Source organism: Mastigoproctus giganteus, chromosome 6 (assembly GCF_048544385.1).
Source record: "Mastigoproctus giganteus isolate SK-2022 chromosome 6, ASM4854438v1, whole genome shotgun sequence".
Classification (NCBI taxonomy): Eukaryota; Metazoa; Arthropoda; class Arachnida; order Uropygi; family Thelyphonidae; genus Mastigoproctus; species Mastigoproctus giganteus.
In genome coordinates, this window is record NC_143580.1 from 55328020 (window position 1) to 55348620 (window position 20601).

The 20601-nt window shown below is 37.6% G+C and overlaps 1 protein-coding gene across 1 annotated transcript in view; it reads left to right on the forward strand.

Annotated features, from left to right (window-relative positions):
- The window catches only part of LOC150084291 (uncharacterized), a 282690-nt gene that overhangs the window by 135310 nt on the left and 126779 nt on the right, over positions 1-20601 (forward strand). The window contains exon 3 of the mRNA XM_090375967.1: positions 12686-12789. Coding sequence (XP_090232093.1) covers positions 12686-12789 — 104 coding nt within the window. The remainder of the gene's footprint in view (positions 1-12685; positions 12790-20601) is intronic.

The window sequence follows — 20601 nt, forward strand, 5'->3', positions numbered from 1 at the left end:
CCTTGCACAATCTCTCCAGGGCTGAATTGATCGACAAGGCTCTCATCATATACTCCCTCCTATCGTGTTTGGGCAGAATTTCAGGCACTTTCAAATTCAACCCTAACTCACAGCTTTTTTTTCAACATTGACCTGTACAGGGTGGCCATAATTAAAGTATCCGTATTCAGAGCTCTCTGTAGCTCTAAGTAATAAGCGGAATGTCACCAAAACTAGTAAGTATTCAAGGCATGGGGAGAAGGATCCCATGAAAAAAAAATTTGTTCCAAAATCTGCTGATAGCGGATATATGGCGCTGTACAAGAGTAAAGACATGAAAAAGTTCCAGCAAATAAATAACTAAGACAAATCTTAATGAAATTACAAATTTTTATTTGTGCTCTTTTCAAAAACACAGAAAGAAACTGAACTAAACTGGCAGAGGAAATGGTTTCACAGACCAGAGGAAACGGTCACTGATGGTGGAGTTGGTTTTCGCTGTGATTATCATTATTCTGGAACAGATATTGCATTCGATGCACAGTGTGTTCATCTGCAGAATGCAACATCTCTGGAGTAATGTTCCGCACATGCTACGTTACGTTGTCCTTTAAGACAGCCAGGTTAGGGACACTTTCTCGATAGACATTGGCCTTCAGGTGACCCCCACAGCCAAAACTCACACGGTGTGAGGTCTAGTGAATGTGGTGGCCATGCAATGGGAAACAAACAACTAATGACTCTTTCTGCAGTAAAGTGATGCTGGAGAAGCTGCTGTACTGGTTGTGTTACACGAGGAGTAGCCGATCTTGTATAAAAATTGTCTCATCCAGGCATCCTCTTTGCTGCAGTTGAGGAATAATGAAACTGCTCAGCATGTAATGATATCTTTGTACTGTAACGGAACAGGTGGCTGCTCCTGCTGGGTACAATTCCTCGAAAAATTGTGGCCCTAGGATGAAATTTGAAGTCACACCACACCAGACGGTGATTTTCAGCAAGTGCAGTGGGATTTGCTGAATAGCATGGGGTGATTCTGAAACCTATATTTGGGAGTTTTGAGTGTTGACAGTCCCATCGAGAAAAGAATGGACCTCATCTCCCCAGAGAATGTTCCATGGCCAGGCATCGTCCACTTCCATTCTGGCCAAAAACAGAGCAAATGCCATTTGTTTTTCATGATCATCTCTTTGCAGCTGCTGCTACTGGCTGACCTTGTATGGATAATAGTGGATTAGTTTCTGAAGAATTTTCCACACAGTGAAATATGGGACATCCAATTGCCTCACTACTCCCAGTGCACTGCTACTAGTTCCAGCAGCTGATCCATGGATCAGTCGCCGATAGCTGTTGCAACTTCCTCTGCTACCCGAGGTGAAACAGGCTTCCTTCCTCTTCCAGGCTTAAAACAAAGGACCCAGTTTCCTCAAATTTGTTAATCATCCTTCTAACTGCCGCAGCTGATAAAGGACCTTGACATAAGTTCTTACTGCGTCTAAATTCATGCAGAGTGGCTGCTGCATTGCATCCATTAACGTAGAACTTTGCAATTAAAGCACGTTCAGGCAGAGTGAGATGCACTGTTAAAAGTAAACTTACAGAATATGCTTTTGATGTTTGCATTGTGCCTTTACAGCTCTCTGCTGCTGGGGAAATTAAATTAACTCAGATTTATGCAAATTTTCTGCTCTCTCAAGTATCTTATTTTTTAGTTTGGATTTAAAAATTTAGTGCAATTCAATTTTTTTGCAAAGAGCACAAATAAAAATTTGTAATTTCATTAAGGTTTATCTTAGTTATTTATTTGTTGGTACTTTGTCATGTCTTTCCTCTTGTACAGCACCATATTATCCCCTATCGGCAGATAGGGGATAATATATTACTTACTAATTTTGGTGGCATTCCGCTTATTACTTAGAGCTACATAGAGCTCTGAATAGGGATACTTTAATTATGACCACACTGTACTTGTTAAGTAATTCCATCGGTCTCGTACTCTTAATATCATTAGTGCTAACATGTACAACAATATCACCTTTGTGCCCTTAAAAGATGATATTTGCTCTACAACATCATGAACCTTTGCCCCCTGGCAGACATACTCTGGTCCTGTTGCACCTGTCCTTTTTGCACAATATATTTCCTGTTTCCCTGACAATAGAGTCACCAACGACAACTAGTTCCTGTGGGAACAGTGCATTCTGCCTTGGGGGGTTGCCGCTGTGTTGTGTGATGTTCAAGTGCACGCTCTCGCATTGATGTGGGAAGCTGAGAGTTGGGTCCCTCAATTTAAATCCTTTGAGGGCATCTACCTTGTCCTTCAAGCTCTTATATAGACCCATAACAGCGCTGAGTTGGTGCCTGATTTCCTCATGAAACAAGCAGTACATTTCAAAAGGCTGTGATTCAGAGGGCAACTGTCCCCCTTCTGTTCTCCCCTGAGCCATAGCACTCCCATTATCTTGAGCCTTTTGCTTTGCTGCTCTGGTCTGAGTCATTATTTCGATTCAATTTCAAATAAAATTTCAGTTTCAATACAAAAATATAACCTTAAACTTATATCCCAATGCAGTTATAACACTATATATATATATATATATATAATATATATATATATATATAAAATTTCAGTATCGGGCATTATCTCTGAGTTACGTTATATGAATTTCGTATCTCCTATTAATTTATTTATATGTCACATATGTAAAATCTAAGTCATTATATGTGTTTAGTTAGAGAGTTGTTATGGGGGTTTAGTAGTAGTAGTAGCAGTGGCATTTGATGCAAGAAAGCAAGTGTATGAGCTTATGGAGCATCAGCCAAAAAAAAAAAAAAAAAAATCTCACGCCATTCCCTCCAAATGCCTGTCCAGTTCCTCCTTAAATTTATTCAACCTATCAACTTCCACAACGACAGATGGAAGTTTGTTCCAGCAATTAACCACCCGCTGGCTAAAGGCAAATTTCCGCACATCTAATCTACATCTGTCTTTTCTTAATTTGAATTTATGCCCCCTTATGTTCGTAATCTGAACAAGTGGAAGGATCCCATCAGAATTCAGCGTGCTCAACCCATTCAAGGCCTTATATACCTCAATCAGATCACCACGCAGGTGCCTAGTCTCCAGCCACTGCAATTTGCAGAACTTAAGCCTCTCTTGGTAAGAGGATCCCTTCATTCCCCTCACCAATCTTGTTGCCCTTCTCTGTACATGCTCAAGTAAATCTACATCCTTCCTAAAATGAGGCCTCCAGACCTGTACGCAGTACTCAAGGCGTGGCCTGACCATTGCCTTATACAGAGGGATAATAACCTCCTTTTCCCTGCTAGCAAAATTCCTATTTATTCCTATATATCATTGACAAAACCCCATGACCTGCCCTGGCAGCCTGTCTGCATTGCTCAGAAAACTTCATATCTGACTGCACAATTACTCCCAGGTCTTTTTCATTTTCTACCACCTTAAGTGTAGTACCACACAGTTGGTACGTTTCTCTGGGGTTACTTCTACCCATATGCAGTACTTTGCATTTGTCAAGGTTAAACTTCAGTTGCCACTTCTTAGCCCATCTGCCAAAATTATCTAGATCCTGTTGCCGTAGCACACTGCCATTACTGTCATTAACAACCCTGCCAACCTTTGTATCATCTGCAAACTTCGACATTAAGCCTGATATACCTTCATCAATATCATTGATAAATATACAAAACAACAGTGGACCTAACACCGAACCCTGTGGGACTCCACTAATAACATTAGTCCACGAAGAGCAGCACCCATTGATTATCACCTTCTGTCTTCTCCCACTTAACCATCCTTTTATCCATTGTTTAATGACGCATAAGCTGCTATGGCTATAATGCACCCTACAGTTGAGTTGTCACAGCCAGCCACCAAATAGTGTTCAATTTCTGTTAACAAAGAATGAGAAGATTCTGTTACAGTAGGCTCAGGAACACTAATGTAAGACAGTAGAGAACTGGAAAGAAAAAATGTTGCTTGGTCAGATAAGTCCTATTTATTGCTGTTTCCTGGCAAAAAAAAACAGAATGAATCCATGAACCAATCCTATTAGGTGGCAGTAGTGCATTGCTTGCCATTGGTAGTGTAATGGTGTAGAAAGCATTTTTGTGGTTCACACTGGGCACTGTAATACCAGTGGAGCAATGTTTGGATGCCACACGTTATCTGGAAATTGATTCTGACCATGTACTTTCCTTCATGGCTGCTCAGTAGCTGTCTATAAATGAAATCTTCCGGCAAGATAGTGCACCATGTTACAAGGCCAAAAATGTACAGATCTGGTTCCAGGAACGTGTGACTGAATTCAATCCACAGCAGTAGTGTACCCAGTTGGTAGATTTCAATCCAATTCAGCACTTGTGAGATCAGGTGGAATGAGCTCTTTAGAGTAGAGATCAACTATCCAATTTACAATAGCTGTGAGAAGCAGTTGAGTCAACATGGACCAGCATTCCTGTAGCATGCTTTAGACACCTTCTTGAGTCCATGCCAAATTCAGGCTATTCTGAGGGCTAAAGGGGACCTACTTACTGTTATGTGGGTGTACTCAATAAAATCGTGGCTCGGTGTATACTAATGTGTGTAGCTTTCATGAATTGGTAATTGTACCAAGAATGGGAAAAACACTGTAATGTAACCAAGGATTTTTTTTTTTTTTTTTTACATTACAGCAATTAAGGTTATGGAATCAATCTGTTATGCTTGTAAATTGCATGTGTTCTGTGGTCTTATTGCCTGTTTTATGTGGTGTAATATGACATAAATGCTGATGAATGTAAAAACTAAAACAACACAATCTGTTTTAGTGAATGAAAAACTAAAGTTTCTGGGAGGAGGTGTTGCAACTAGTCATGAGACTAACCAACTCAGCCTTGGCACAAGAAGAGACTATATAAATTTCTTTCCTTTCAACGAGATTCAAACCTAGCCATTTCCTTGCAGCATGAGTGGACATTGTATTATGTATATTTTCAAGTGGGTTTCCCCTGCAAACTGTGTAGTATATGTTGTGATGCTACAACTCTGTTGTTGTTATGGAGGTTTAATGGCACATAAGCTGCTTTGGCTATAATGTGCCTACAACTTTGTAAATGGCAGAGATAGTGTGAGTTTTAGTGTTGGTGGAACCCCATGTTACCATCCACTGCTACAAGGAGGCAGGTAGGTATAGTATATTAGAAAGTTCTGTGGTGGGGTAAACCCTGGACTGCACCTGAACTTTCCAGGGAGGATTCCCACCAAAAGCTGTAAGAGGAAGGGGGTGGCTGAAAAAGGGGGAGGGAACAGATGTAGGAGCACAAGGTGGATGATAGGAAGGCTGCCCACCTGGAACTAGGAAGTTAAAGTGATAAAGGGACACTCCTGTGGAAGGAGCCCATCCTTCACAGGGGAGACTGACAAGAAAAGGTTTCTGGTGGTAGAGTCCTCCAGGCAAAAAATGAAAAATGTTGGGTAGGGAGAGTGGGAGTGTGGGGGATGAAGTCATAGGGTCAGGGTGCCATATGTGGGGGAGGGAGATTGCACTGTGTGTTTTCCTTTTTTCTCCTTTTCCATCATTCTTTTCTTTCCCTTTCTTTTCCTTTTTCCTTTTTCTTCCTCTTCTTTTGTTTTTTTCCCACACTAGCCAGACCTGCTGAAGCCAATGCCAGCATTCCCATGTCATTGTTCTAAGATATATACATATATTTATTGATAGCAAGTTTGTTTTTCTGATGCATACTTTACTTGAATCAGGGAAGAAAGGGCATGATGTCAGCAAGGCAGGAGGTTCCCAATCAGTTGTCCCACTGGAATCTTGTATGGGGAGCCTGCCAGGATAACACAAACTTCTCATGCACTAGAATCATATGCATGCCTGCTGTACTTATACTTACACAGTACACTTTAAAAAAAATGTTCAGGTGTACACTGAAAGATAATAGGGCTCAGTGATCACTTACTCATTTGCATTCTTTCATTCATCTTTATATAATCAGGCAGGACACAGTTGCCAACAAAAATACAAAGCTACCAATACAGACACTTTTTTTTTTCCCTCTTAAATACATTCATTCACTACACAGCTTACACAGATGACTATGGCCTTCACACACATTTACACAACTTAACCTGCCAAATACCTAGTGGAAGTTTGTTTTTTTTTTATAATTTACACATTCGGGATACAGCATTTAACATGTTATGTTATCAAAATACATGAAATGAAAGCACTTCACCTGTGTGAAGTTTAGAATCTATTATTAAATAGTCTTATAGGACATTCTCATTCACTCAGCTTTTGCACAGACTTAATATGCACTCAGTACAGTGCCCTGAGCATGGGAGGACAGAAGGACCATAGTCAAGAAAATTTTCAAGGGGAGGCTCAGGCTCCCCCAAGTCCTGTGCTAAAATATATTGAAGTAGAGACTTGCACTGTATTGAGGAGATGCATACATGTGAGCAAGGCAACCATCATTGGCCTTTGTTTCATATACATCATCAGTTATTGTTTAGCTTATAATAACTGTTTCTATTTCTTCTACAACTAGTAAGTTATAACTGTTTCTATTTCTTCTCCAACTAGTAAGTTATAACTGTTTCTATTTCTTCTCCAACTAGTAAGTTTTAAACTTTCTTTTAAATTAGTCTACTCTCATACTGTTCTTAATACTGAGTCGGTCATGTCATGTAGTATCCAAATTTCATTGGATACTATGATGTGGTTACAAAGCAACTGGATGCAAAAAATAATTTTGATATCATAAACTTAGATTTCAGGAAAGCTTTTGACACTGTTGCGCATGGAAGACTATTGTACAAATTGGAGCAGGATGGTATTAAGGGTAAGTTGCTACAATGGATAAAAGGGTGGTTGAGTGGGAGAAGACTAATGGTGGTAATCATGGATGCTACTCTTCGTGGACTAATGTTATTAGTGGAGTCCCACGGGGTTCGGTGTTGGGCCTACTGTTGTTTTGTATATTTATCAATTATATTGATGAAGGTATATCAGGCTTAGTGTCGAAGTTTGCAGATGATACAAAGGTTTACAGGTTAATGACAGTAATAGCAGTGTGCTACTGCAACAGGATCTAGAAAATTTGGGCAGCCGGGCTGAAAAGTGGCAACTGAAGTTTAACATTGACAAATGCAAAGTACTGCATATGGGTAGAAGTAACCCCAAAGGAATGTACCAAGTGTGTAGTACTACACTTAGGGTAGTAGAAAATGAAAAAGACCTGGGAGTAATTGTGCAGTCAGATATGAAGTTTTCTGAGCAATGCAGACAGGCTGCCAGGGCAGGTCATGGGGTTTTGTCAATGATATATAGGAATTTTGCTAGCAGGAAAAAGGAGGTTATTATCCCTCTGTATAAGGCAATGGTCAGGCCACGCCTTGAGTACTGCGTACAGGTCTGGAGGCCTCATTTTAGGAAGGACGTAGATTTGCTTGAGCTTGTACAGAGAAGGGCAACAAGATTGGTGAGGAGAATGAAGGGATCCTCTTACCAAGAGAGGCTTAAGTTCTGCAAATTGCAGCGGTTGGAGACTAAGCACCTGTGAGGTGATCTGATTGAGTTGTATAAGGCCTTGAATGGGTTGAGCACACTGAATTCTGTGGGATCCTTCCACTTGCTTCCAGGGGCTCACATTTGGTGAGTATAGGCTTGGCAAACCCAGGGTCCTGAGCTGGATATCATCATTCTTCTCTTTCTTGATGATTCCTCTCTACTCTCTCTCTCTCTCTCTCTCTCTCTCTCTCTCTCTCTCTCTCAGGATAACTCGGGAATTTTTGTTTTTTGGCTGGTGCAGCATAAACTTCAGGCTTCCTTGTACCATGTGGCTAATAATAATAATTACGAACCCTAATGGGGCATAAATTCAAATTGAGGAAAGACAGTTCTAGAATAGATGTGCGGAAATTTGCCTTTAATTGTTGGAACAATCTTCCATCTGTCATTTTGGAAGTTGATAGCTTAAATAAATTCAAGGAGGAACTGGACAAACTTTTAGAGGGAATGGTTGTGTGAATTTTTTATTTATTTTATTTATTATTTTATTTTTATCTTTTATTTTATTTATTTTTGGCATATGAGTTTGCTTTCTTGCATCACATGCCTCTATTACTATTAGTATTACTCTGTGTGTGGGGTCAATTCAACTCACAACAATATTTTAGGAATTCATACTTCAACTACTCTGTCCACAGAGTTGAAACTCCTAATAGCTGTTGTTGAAATTGTTTTCTTTGAATTCTCTTTTGAAAATTTCAGAAATGTCTGTTAATTATTGCATAATTAGAAAAAATTCATTAGCATTAGTAGAGGCATATGATGCTAGAAAGGAAGCTTATACAGCATCAGCCAAAAAAAAAAAAAAAAAACCTTCCCATTTCACCCATCCATTCACTTCAAATGTTTGTCTAGTTCTGCCTTGAATTTATTTAAACTGTCAACTTCTTCAATGACAGATGAAGTTTTGTTCCAGCAATTAACCACCTGCTGGCTAAAGGCAAATTTCCGCACATTGATTTGAATTTATGTCCCCTCAGAGGATTAATCTGGGCAAGAGGAAGAATCCCATCAGCATTGAGCTTGCTCAAACCATTAAGCCTTTCTTCGTAAGAGTAACCCTTTGTTCCATTCACTAGTCTTGTTGCTCTTCTTTGTACTCATTCTAGCAACTCTGCATCCTTCCTAAAATTGGTGTTGATGAAGTTAAGTTTAATTTCATCGTGATTAAGTTCATGATTAAGTTAAACCTAATTATATGCATGTGTTGATTGATATATTATTATTATTATTATTTATTCAATAAATAAATTACACATTGGCCCCGATACAGCATTCATATATTAGGAGGGCAATAAAGAAGGTTATACATAAGTATACATAACATGTTCTAAGATACATATATATATTTAAAATATGTCATGAACAGTTATTGATAGCAAGTTCACTTTTCTGACGCATGCTTTCCTTGAATCAGTACACTTTCTGGCTTCATGACATTGATACATTGTCTAGTATCAAACTATTGTGGCATGCAATTCATATGATGCAACGAATGCTCCTGTTACTAATAGGTTGCGTCTAATTTCAGAATTTGTTGAAGCACACAGTTTGTAAATTTGCATTTGCTCACCAATATGTCTAAACAGAGTTTTAATTTCAAAAATTAATTAAAAATATGTGTTTTTAATATAGAATATAGATTTTAATATAGAATATAGTTCTGAATTTTGTGTTCAGAAAAGATTGAAAATAAAGATTGCATCAGAATATGAATGATTTTGAATTATTTTTTACTGATTCTTCAAATTTTTGTGCACACAGAGGTATTTCAAATTTTTGCATACAAAGCTGAGGGTTAAATCTATTTATAAACATTTATAGACTTTTCTATGTGCCTATACAATGTATTTGCTAGCAGCCTTCAGAACTAATATAATGTTTGAATGGCATGTTGTTCAGGTTATGTTATCAAAATACTTGAAATGAAAGCGCTTCACCTGTGTGAAGTTTAGAATCTATTATTAAATAGAGTCTAAAGATCATTTATGTTTGAGTTTTTTTTTTTTACACCTCTTCATGATTTGTAAACTTGTTGTTACTATCACAAAAACACTGTAAGATCAAAATGACATGTCAGTTTTGAAAGTAAGCAACAAACTGACTGTCAGTTTGGTCCTTTCTTTACTTTCTAAACTTTACAAAAAGTGAAGTGCTTTCATTTCAAGTAGTGTATTTTAAATTTGAGAACATTTGGCTGCAGAACTGTTACATGTGAATTGAAAGTCTCAGTTTTAACTAAATAAATGCAAAGACTGACATAATTTTACTTGTGAATGGCCAATTTAATTCTATTTACATTTGAGAAGGAATATACAAAAACAATCACTGCAGACATTATTTTGCATATGACACAAAAGTAGCAGGGTGGTTAATGACAGTAATCAAGGTATGGAATAAGATTTTAAAAAATTAAGCAGATGAGCTCTGAAGTGACAGTTGAAGTTTAACATTGATAAATGCAAGGTACTGCATATAGGTAGCAGTAATACTAGAGTAACATGCTAACTGTGTGGTACCGCACTTAAGGTAGCAAAGAACAGAAAAGACCTGGGGTTAATTGTGTAGTCAGAAATGAAGTTCTCTGACCAGTGCAGACAGGCTGCAAGGACAGCTCACGTGGTTTTGTTATGCTATACAGGAATATAGCCAGCAGGAATAATTTTAGGAAGACTGTGGTTCTGTTGGAATGGATACAGAGAAGAGCAACAAGATTGGCAAGGTGAGCAAAAAGGGTGCCCTTAGCAGGAAAGAAGATGTCTGTTCTGAAAATTGCAGCATCTAGAAACCTGCAAAGAGAGATCTGATTAAGGTGTTTGAGGCTTTGAATGGATTTAGTAAGCTAAATGTTGATGGCATCTCTACTTTTACTCAAAAAATACACATTGGGGGGGTGTAATTTAAATTGTTGAAAGATGGTTACAGATGCGCAGAAATTCTTTAGTATTAGTATTAATAGTGGCAAATGATGGATGAAAGCAAGTTGATACAGCATCATCCAAAAAAAAAAAAAAAAAAAATCACCTGTCCATTTCCTCCATTAGGTTGTCTAGTTCTTTCTTGAACTTATTCAAATTGCCCACTTCCATTTTGGCTGAAGGCAAATGCCCACACATCTATTCTGCAATTATTCTTTCTCAATTTGAATTTATGACCCTCGTGCATAGTCTGAGCAAGAAGAAGAATCCTATTAGCATTGAGTGAGCTAGCCATTCAATGCTTTAAACACCTCAATCAGATCACCTCACAGGTACCTAGTTTCCAGACTCTGCAATTTGCAGAACTGAAGCTTTTCTTGGTAAAAGCAACCCCCCCCCCCTTTGTTCTCCTAACTAATCTCATTGCCCTTCTCTGTACCCATTCCAGCAGCTCTATATCCTTCCTAAAATGAAGCCTCCAGTCCAGAATGCAGTACTCAAGATGTGGCTTGACCATTGCTTTATACATTGGGATAATCACCTCCTTATCCCTTCTAGCAAAATTCATGTATATCGTTGACCCCACGAGTGTCCTGGCAGCTTGTCTGCATTGCTCAAAGAACTTCATATCTGACTGCACAATTACCCCAGGTCCTTTTCATTTTGTACTGGCACCTCTGTAGCCAGGTGGGCAGGAGCAGCAGTGCATAGCACACGCTTCTTGATTAGACTGGGGTTCGAGCCCGTGACCACCAAATACGGAGGATGCAGAAAGGTCAGGGAATGACCACCGCATATCCCCGGAGCAATATGGCCTTAGTTACTAATGCTCCTAAAAACCAAATAACAACAACATCATTTTGTACTACCTGAGTGTAGTACCACACAGTTGGTACATTAATCTGTGATTACTGTTACCTGTATGCAGTACCTTGTATTTGTCAATGTTAAACTTCATTATATGTTAAACTTGCCATTTCTCAGCCCATCTGCCTAATTTACCTTGATTACTGTCATCAGCAGCCCTGCCAACCTTTCTGTTGTCTTCAAACTTAGACATTAAGCCTGATGTACCTTCATCAATATCATTAATAAATACAGAAAATAACAATGGGCCCAGCACTGATCCCTGGGGAGAGGACTCCACTAATAACATTAGTCCATGAAGAGCAATGTCCATTGATAACCACTCTCTGTCTTCTACTCAACCATCCTTTTATCCATAGCAGTAACTTTTCTTTAATGCCACAGTACTCCAATTTGTACAGCAGTTTTTTTGTGCAACAGTATAAAAAGCTTTTAGCCAGAGGGTTGTTAATTGTTGGAAGAAACTTTTATTTGGTGTTGTGAAAGTGAGTAGTTTTTAAAGAAGAATTAGATAAATTATTAGAGGAGATGGATAGGTGATGTGGGAAGTGATTGTATTTCTGTGCTGATGGAAGACATTGAGACCTTTTATTCGATGGAGCCCCTAGCAAATTTTGTTATTAATAAAAAATCAAATAAAGCAACTCATTGTTTGTTTTCAGTTGGCAGTGGATTGGTTCATTGCATTAGCAGGTGGTTAAGTTCTGAATATGTATTAGTTTGTCGTAGAAACCTGTTCAAAAGTTATTTTACTTTCTATTTTTTTTTCTTGATCATTATTACTCATTTGCTTCTGTAAGAGTTGTTTTTTTAATTTTTTGATATTCATCATGATATCTATTTCCATTTTATCCTTCAAAGACAGGTAAAAGACAGGTAAAAGTCATATGGAATATATACAGGCCACTTTTGACAGTTGTTCACTATCGATTTACAAATCATTTTGACTTTATTCCTGATCATGCATGCTTTTCTGCATGCGTTTCTGCATGCTCGCTGCAACAGTTAATATAACATGAATGGACTCATATTTCCATAAGCTGGTAATCACAGTTCATACTACAGTGTAACTGTTTTTAATTCTAGTTCTCAAGATAATTCTCAAGAGCAAATGTAATGCAATAAAACAAGGCAGTAACAATAGATGACTGGTAAAGTAATTTAAAATATCTATTAAGGTTTCTTATATCGACAAAAGAATTATCCCCTATTTTTTAGTCAGAAAAGTTCTAATTTGTATGCAAATTAGTTATCTCCATTCTTTAGCCAAAATTTATTTCTAATTTCATTTGATGTAAAGTAACATTATATTCATATAACATACTTGTATATTTTCATTTATAGGCATGTGGTTTGCCACTGTATTGGAAAATTCCCCTATTCCTTGCATCTGGAGGTGATAAGAAAACTTTCATCACTTGTGAAGCATTCCTGGACTTCTGGAGGAGGTAGACCATTTTATGTTCTTGATTGTACTTAAATATACATTTTCATTGTAAAGCAGTGAGAAATATTCTCAAATCAGTGGGGGGGGGGAGAGAGAGAGAGAGAGAGAGAGAGAGAGAGAGAGATAACACAAGCAAAATGAAGATACATAATGAAAACATGTTACAGTTTTGAGACACTTGACTTTATTTTCATTTATTTATTATTTTTTGCCTAAGTAAATTTAGGACATTAGGACAAAAGCTTCATGCTACACAAACTACTCATATAAAACATTATAATACAAGTAGAACATAACCTCATTCTGTATATAGCAAGGAGCAAACTAGGCTTGCTACTTAGTGTACGAATCTCATATTGTGGAGGCACTTTGCCATGAGTTGCTTTTGTATTGTACTATAAATAAAAACACTGCTCCAATAGAGAAGTATAGTGTATTGCTATTTATTTAATATGTAGACCATTACCCATACCGCATTTAAAATGCAGTATGGGTGATGCATAGTAATACGGCGTTTTAATTTTGGGACAAAAAACAAAGTGACATTTACAGACTCTGTAAATATCACTTTGTTTCCCAATTGATATACTGCAGTTCAAACCAGTTTCTACCCTTTTTTGGGGTTTCATCACCAGGTAAGTAGCCACTATAAAGACCTGAACAACCTAGTAATGAGATATATCTACAATATGTGAAAAGCAAAATGGTTCAGTAAGAGCAGGTAAAATAAATTCGAGTATATTTTTGACAAAACTAAATATTATAGAACTGTAAAACATCATTGTACAAGTAGGGCATCGACTCATTGTGTGTGCCACAACAAACAAACAAACTTGGTTTGCTATTTATTTAGAGTAATGCAATACAAAGGTAACTTTTGGTGAAGCCTCGGCAATATGAAATTGATGCAGTAAGTAGAAAACCCTGCTTTGCTCATTTATGCATACAAAACGAGATTATGCCCTACTTGTACAATGCTTTATAGCTCTTATAGTATAAAGGCTCTAAGTTTTCCCTAAATATACTTGAATTTATTTTTACCTGATACATCTCACATTTCACATTTTATAGACAACTTGCCAATGGGTTGTTCTGGTTCTCACAGTGCCTAAGTTTTCACTGATGGAATTGCAAAAAGGTAAAAATCACGGTTTTCAGACCTGTCAGGAGAAAAACTGAGATTGTGATAGTGACATGTTTGTCCCTCCTCTCTCCTACAAACTATTTGCTTTATTATTATTATTATTAGCCATATGGTGCAAGGAAGCCTAAGGCTTATGCTGCATCAGCAAAAAAAAATTCCCTGAGAGAGAGAGAGAGTCATCGAGAAAGAGAAGAATGATGATATCCAGCTCAGGACCCTGGGTGTGCCATGCCCATACTCACCAGATGTGAGCCCCTTTCTTCTACTTTCTATCAGAAGCTTTTTTTGAGATTTTGTTCCAAAAATAAAGTCCTTGTGAATGATGGAATACACTTTAAATAAATATTGTTAGCATTAGTAGTGGCATATGATGCAAGAAAGCAAGTGTATAGAGCAGGGTTCCTCAACTGGGGTACCGCGAGAGATTGCGATTGAAAAAAAATAAACATCATTTTTTGAACTTTGCATGCCCCGCGATACTAGTGCTTGCAGTGGTGGACAGTAGTAGTAGTAGTAGTGGCATGTGATGCAAGAAAGCAAATGTATGAGCTTATGCAGCATCAGCCAAAAAAAAACACACCATTCCCTCCAAATGCCTGTCCAGTTCCTCCTTAAATTTATTCATCCTATCAACTTCCACAACGACAGATGGAAGTTTGTTCTAGCAATTAACCACCCGCTGGCTAAAGGCAAATTTCTGCACATCTATTCTACATCTGTCCTTTCTTAATTTGAATTTATGCCCCCTTAGGTTCGTAATCTGAACAAGTGGAAGGATCCCATCAGAATTCAGCATGCTGAACCCATTCAAGGCCTTATACACCTGCTCAGTGACTGAGCAGCCCCATTAGCAATTTCGTTAGAGGTCTTTCAGCCCCATATAGCAGTGTGTAGTAAGACTGTGTTCATTTGGTTGAGTCCATTCTCAGTTTTTGACATGAGATGGGGAGGCTGTTGATAATTGCTGAGTGCTGCATTGCATCAAGGGGAGGATGGTAGGCTGATGACATTAGCCCCTCTCTCCCAAATTACCTCCTCAACTGCTGTTGTTGTAAACGTTGCAAAATGTGGATTGTGTAGGTTATAAATGAATTGTATTGTGAAGTTTTCGTATTTTTTGCTATTTTCTCGTTTAGTTATTTATTATGCCCTTCTATTTTATATTTTATTAGCATTTATGTTTTAAAAATATGTCTGATGGTCCAATGTGGCGATTTTTGAAGAAGAGGTGTGAGATGGAAGAGGATGATTCTAGGCCTAGTCCTACAGACAATTTTGATAAGGTTAGTGATGAAGAATATTAGCCGCACTAGTGCAACAAGGGACACAAAAAATCTGTCTTTACAATGAAAGCTACTTATCAATGGGTTGTATATCAGCTGGTAATAAAAATTGTCCTATTCCATTGTGCGTCGTCTGTGGCAAACAACTTACAAATGCAGCAATGGCTCCACTAAAATTGAAAAGACTTAATACAAATCAGAGCCATTTGACAAGTAAAGTTGCTAATTATTTTAAATTGTTATCAAAATCTCAAAACAAACAGCAGAAAGCTTTTGCTAAAGAAGTCACATTCAGTGAAAGGACCCAGGAAGCAAGTTATTTAGTAGAAGAACTTATTGCCCAGAAAAGGAAAATACCACAGTTAGTGAGAACTTAATAATGCCAGCATGTAAAATTATAGTGATTAAAATGCTAGGACAAGGTGCAGTATGAGAAATTGAAATGGTTCCACTCTCAAACAGTACAATAAATTGATGTATTGATGACATGTCATATGATGCTGAAGAGGCCTTTAATAAACTGAAAAACAACAGCTTCTCTATCCAGGCTAATGAGTCAACAAATTTCACCAATAAATGTCATGCTGTAGCATTTATAAGATTTGTAAATGATGGTGAGATTCAATAAAACTTTTTCTGCTGCAAAGAGCTGCCCAAAACAGGCAGAGGCCAAGATATATTTAATGTTTTGTCTTCATATCTGGAAACAAAAGGCCTGTCTTGGAGAAACTGTGTTGGCATCCATACTGATGGTGCCCCATCGGTGGTCGGCTCCATGAGAGGTTTCAACTCTCTTGTAAAAAAAAGAAAATCCTGACTGTCACAACATGCTGTTTTCTTCACCGAGAGGTGCTGATGTCAAAAACTCTTAAAATATCAGCTTACTGTATCCATAGACTTTGCAGAAGCCTTCAATGTCCTCTGGTGGCCTAGCATCATTAGGCGTCTCAAGCCTGCTGCCCTCCCAAAAAATCTACTCCTGCCAACAGAATTATCTGACGAGTTGCACGGTCATGGTATGTTCAAAATACAAAGAATCCTCCAGATCTGTCACTAAAGGTTGTCCCCAGGGGTCTGTGCTTGGGCCAGTGTTCTGGTCAATCATACTAGATGAGCTTCTGAGAGTATGTAAGACCTCTCGCCTTCGGGGACGACCTGATTATCATTACAGATGCAAATACACGTGCTCAGCTTGAAAAAAAAGGACAAATGAAACCCTAAAAGTTATCCATGATTGGACTACCACACATAAGAAACATAGTGTCACACAGATGTAAGCAGTGCAGAATTGGAATTTGGAGAGTACAATGTGTACAGAATGGAGGGTAGGAAGGGAGGAGGGATTATGCTGTTAGTTAAGAAACACAAAATCTGAGGAAGTGCATCCAGTTGACATGGGTGGACAGTGCAATGTTGGGTCAGTTTGGTGTGACATAAACACTGGGAAAGGGAAAATGAGAGTAGGAGTGTGTTATTGGCCTAATGAGTCTGATGGGTACAATGAACAATTGTGCAGAGAAATAGAGTGGGCCAGTAAATCAGAATGTCTTGTAATGGGGGATTTTAACTTTCCAGTTATTGACTGAAACTTGTAGATTGGTCACTCGCACACTAGCAATACTTTTATGGATTTATTGGAGGATTGTTTTCTACAGCAACATGTTTGAGGGGTAACTAGAGTGGATAATACTCTTGATCTGATTATCAGCATTGATGACTCATACATTAGGAATTTGCAGATAAAGGAACCACTAGGTGACAGTGATCACAGTCTACTGATGTGGGATTTACTTAAAGATGTAACTACACCTAATTCTGTTTTTACAAGATAGATACATTCCTGAAAAATACGTGTAAAAAATTTTGTGTAGAAAAAGACGTATTTATGGAAGAAGAGAAGATTGGTTCCGGATCTAAAAAATCAGTAAAAATAATTTAAAAAAAACACATAAAAATATTCGTTTTAAGCTTATTGTTTTATTTCAACAAAATACACATGTAATAATATGTAATGAAAATGTATTAAAGTAAATTTGTATGCATATGAAATGAAAAAAATTCTTCATGAACAAAAAAAATCTGTTTTACACATAACAAGATTTTATTCATTTTCACTTTCTGATAATAAACGGCGCATACATTTGCGTACGACTGGAATATCACTGCTATTACTAGAAATGTTGTGGACATCGTCTTCTTCCTCTATTAATGAAATTCTTTCTGTGATCTCTTGAGCAAAATCAGCACGAGTCTCCTCTGGTGCTGATGTTTCACCAGTTTTACGAACGAATTTAGTTATTAATCGTTGTGTTCGTGTTTTGGTTAGGCCGTTATATAATTCTCTGTAAGAGGCTGTCAACAACTTCAGTTCACGTTGAAACATCCCAGCACATTCCTCATTAGGGTCATGTTTGACAAAATGATTACCTAATTTTCTGGCCAGTTCCAGACCTTCTTTTATTAAATCTGCATTTAGAACAGGACCATTTTCTTCATTATCACCACGTTCTGTGGGATAAGGAGTCCCAAGGACAACCTCTAATATTTCATCTTCGCTTAGGGCTTTGTCGGTTAACAATTCATCAATAGCTTCAAACAATAGATCATCGAATCCTTCTCCACCAATTTTGTGTGCCCTTGTAATGATGTTGGGAAATTCGGTCGTATTATGGATAATGGGATCTTTGCTTTTTACACATTGTGGCCAAACCGCTTTCCAACACGCATTTAAAGTTGCTGGTTTTAATTCAGCTAACACTAATCCAACTTGATTGATACAATCCATAATTGAGAATTTCTTCCAAACATTTACTGTTAGTGTTTCATCATTCAGTTTGTCCAAAACGTGTTGGAATGTTCGTTTTACGTAGTATGTTTTAATTGTCACAATTATACCTTGGTCTAGCGGTTGTATCAAAGACGTAGTATTAGGTGGCAGAAATAAAATTTGTACGTTTGGGTGTTCCAAGACAGGATGGCCAGGTGCATTGTCAAGAATCAGAAGAACTTTAAATTCAAGACCTTTCAAATTCATATAACGTCCGACTTCTGGGACGAAACATTTGTTGAACCATTCTGTAAAGATAGCAGTGGTCATCCGGGCCTTCTTGTTTGCCATCCAGTGAACAGGCGTTTATTGATATCTACACCTTTCATTGAACGTGAGTTTAGGGCTCGATTTACCAGCAGTGGTTTCAACATACAATCTCCTGAAGCACTGGAGGAAAATAATAAGGTCACACGATCCTTAGCTACCTTAAAACCACCAGCAGTTTTCTGCGATTTGGCTACATACGTTCTGTTCGGCATTCGTTTCCAGAAGAAACCAGTTTCATCTGCATTCCATACTTGATCAGGAGTGTATTCTCCCTCTTCAATAATTTTTGCAAGTTCCTGCGGGAATACTTTAGCAGCCGATTCATCTGCAGATGCAGTTTCACCTTTAATTTTTATATTATGAAGAGCATTCCTTTTAAGAAACCCTGTCATCCAACCTGTACTCACAGAAAATTCATACTTTCTGTTTAACTGAGATGAAGTGCTTGGCTCCTTTTCTTTAATCTGTCTGTAAATTCTTAGTGCTGTTTGCTTGATGGCATTTCCATCTACTGGTACTCTTTTTTGTAACTGATCTTCTATCCATATTACCAGAGCTTTTCCATTTTTCCCTTGACAATATCTCTTGTATATGATGATGAATTAACACTTACTTTTGTTCCAGAACATAACGACATCCTAATTGCAGCTTCATTTTTCTTAATAGTTCTTATGGTAGCTTCATGTACACCAAAATGCTTTCCTATAGACGTAGCCCCTTGTCCAGTTGCAAGACGATCTAAAATTTGAATTTAAGTTCTAAAGAAATCGCTTTCCTTTTCATTTTGGTAATAGGTGAATTATTTAACATTATATAAGGGCTACCAAAAAATATCTCAGTTATAATTAATAAAAAAAGTATGAAAAATTTGTAAATTTACAATTTATAGACTATTGGCAAAATTAATAAATTTATATGTGCACAAATTTCACTAAAGATTCTTTCCCTTTGAAATAGAGTTTACCACTAAATGTCTTCCGCAGGTACGATGCACAAATACCGTAGATGTTCACCAAATTCAATAAAAACGTTGATGATTCATAGATACCTAGACGTACATATTGGTAAACAAAAGCGCGCATTTCAAAACGCACACACTAGCTATTATCCAATCTATTGTTGCGTGTAATATAGAAATGATACTAATATGCCACAAATAAAAAAAATTTTCTTAGAATTTAGGCAAAAAAAATTCATAGAAATCGTGTTAAATCAAAATGACTCGCATAAAAAGAGAATAAAATATTTATTTTGAATTCGTGTTAAATCAAATTCGTGTAAAAAAAGTTCGTACAAAAACAGAATTAGGTGTACTATCAAGGGTAAAGGGAAGGGTTTTTGTTTTTGTAAAGGCGACTACAGTGGTCTCAGTCAGTTTTTGAATTCTATACAGTGGGATCAACTGATGATGTTAAAAAAGGTGAATTCTAAATGGGAGGCCTTTAGGGAATTAACCTTGGAAGCTACTAGGTTTTTCATACCAACTAAAAAATACTGTTCAAGATTTAAGCATAAATGGATGTCAGATGAACTAATGAGGCTTGTGGCAGAGAAGAAAAATGCGTGGGGTTAATATAAATTAGCAGGTGACACAGAAGCCTATGGCAGATATAAGGTCTGTAATCAAGTCACAAAGAAAGTTAGGAAAGCAAAGGCTGATTATGAGAAATCCTTGGCAAATGATGCAAAGAAAAACAGCAAAGTTTTCTTTACTTATGTAAACTCTAGAAGGAAGGGGATGAATCAGATTGGTCCACTTGATGTTGGTGGTTCGACTGTTATGATCCTGCTCATATAGCTGAAAACTGATTGATTGAGTATTTTGCATCTACATTCATACATGAGGAGTTATTCAGGGAGGGGAATGACAGAAGTTTATTAAACTCTGGCAGGGAGTTAATTGATTTTGTAATAACGGAGCACAAAGTGGAGGAGAAATTGTTGAAGTTAAACATAAAAATGGCACCTGGAGCAGATGGAATCGATCCAGTTATATAGAAGGAGGCAGTGAGGGAAGTAAACAAACCCTTAGCCATAATTATGAGAGTATCCTTAGATTCAGAGGGGGGGTCCCCATGGACTGGAGGTGTGCAAATGTATCCCCAATTTACAAAGGGGATTCAAAGGGTGACACAAATAATTATAGACCTGTTAGTTTAACTTCTGTTCCAGGGAAATTAATGGAAGCACTGGTTAAAGAAGTACTGCAGGATCGTCTAGACGAGACTTCAGTTATAGCTCGGACACAGCATGGTTTTGTTAAGGGGAAGTCTTGTCTGACCAATTTGT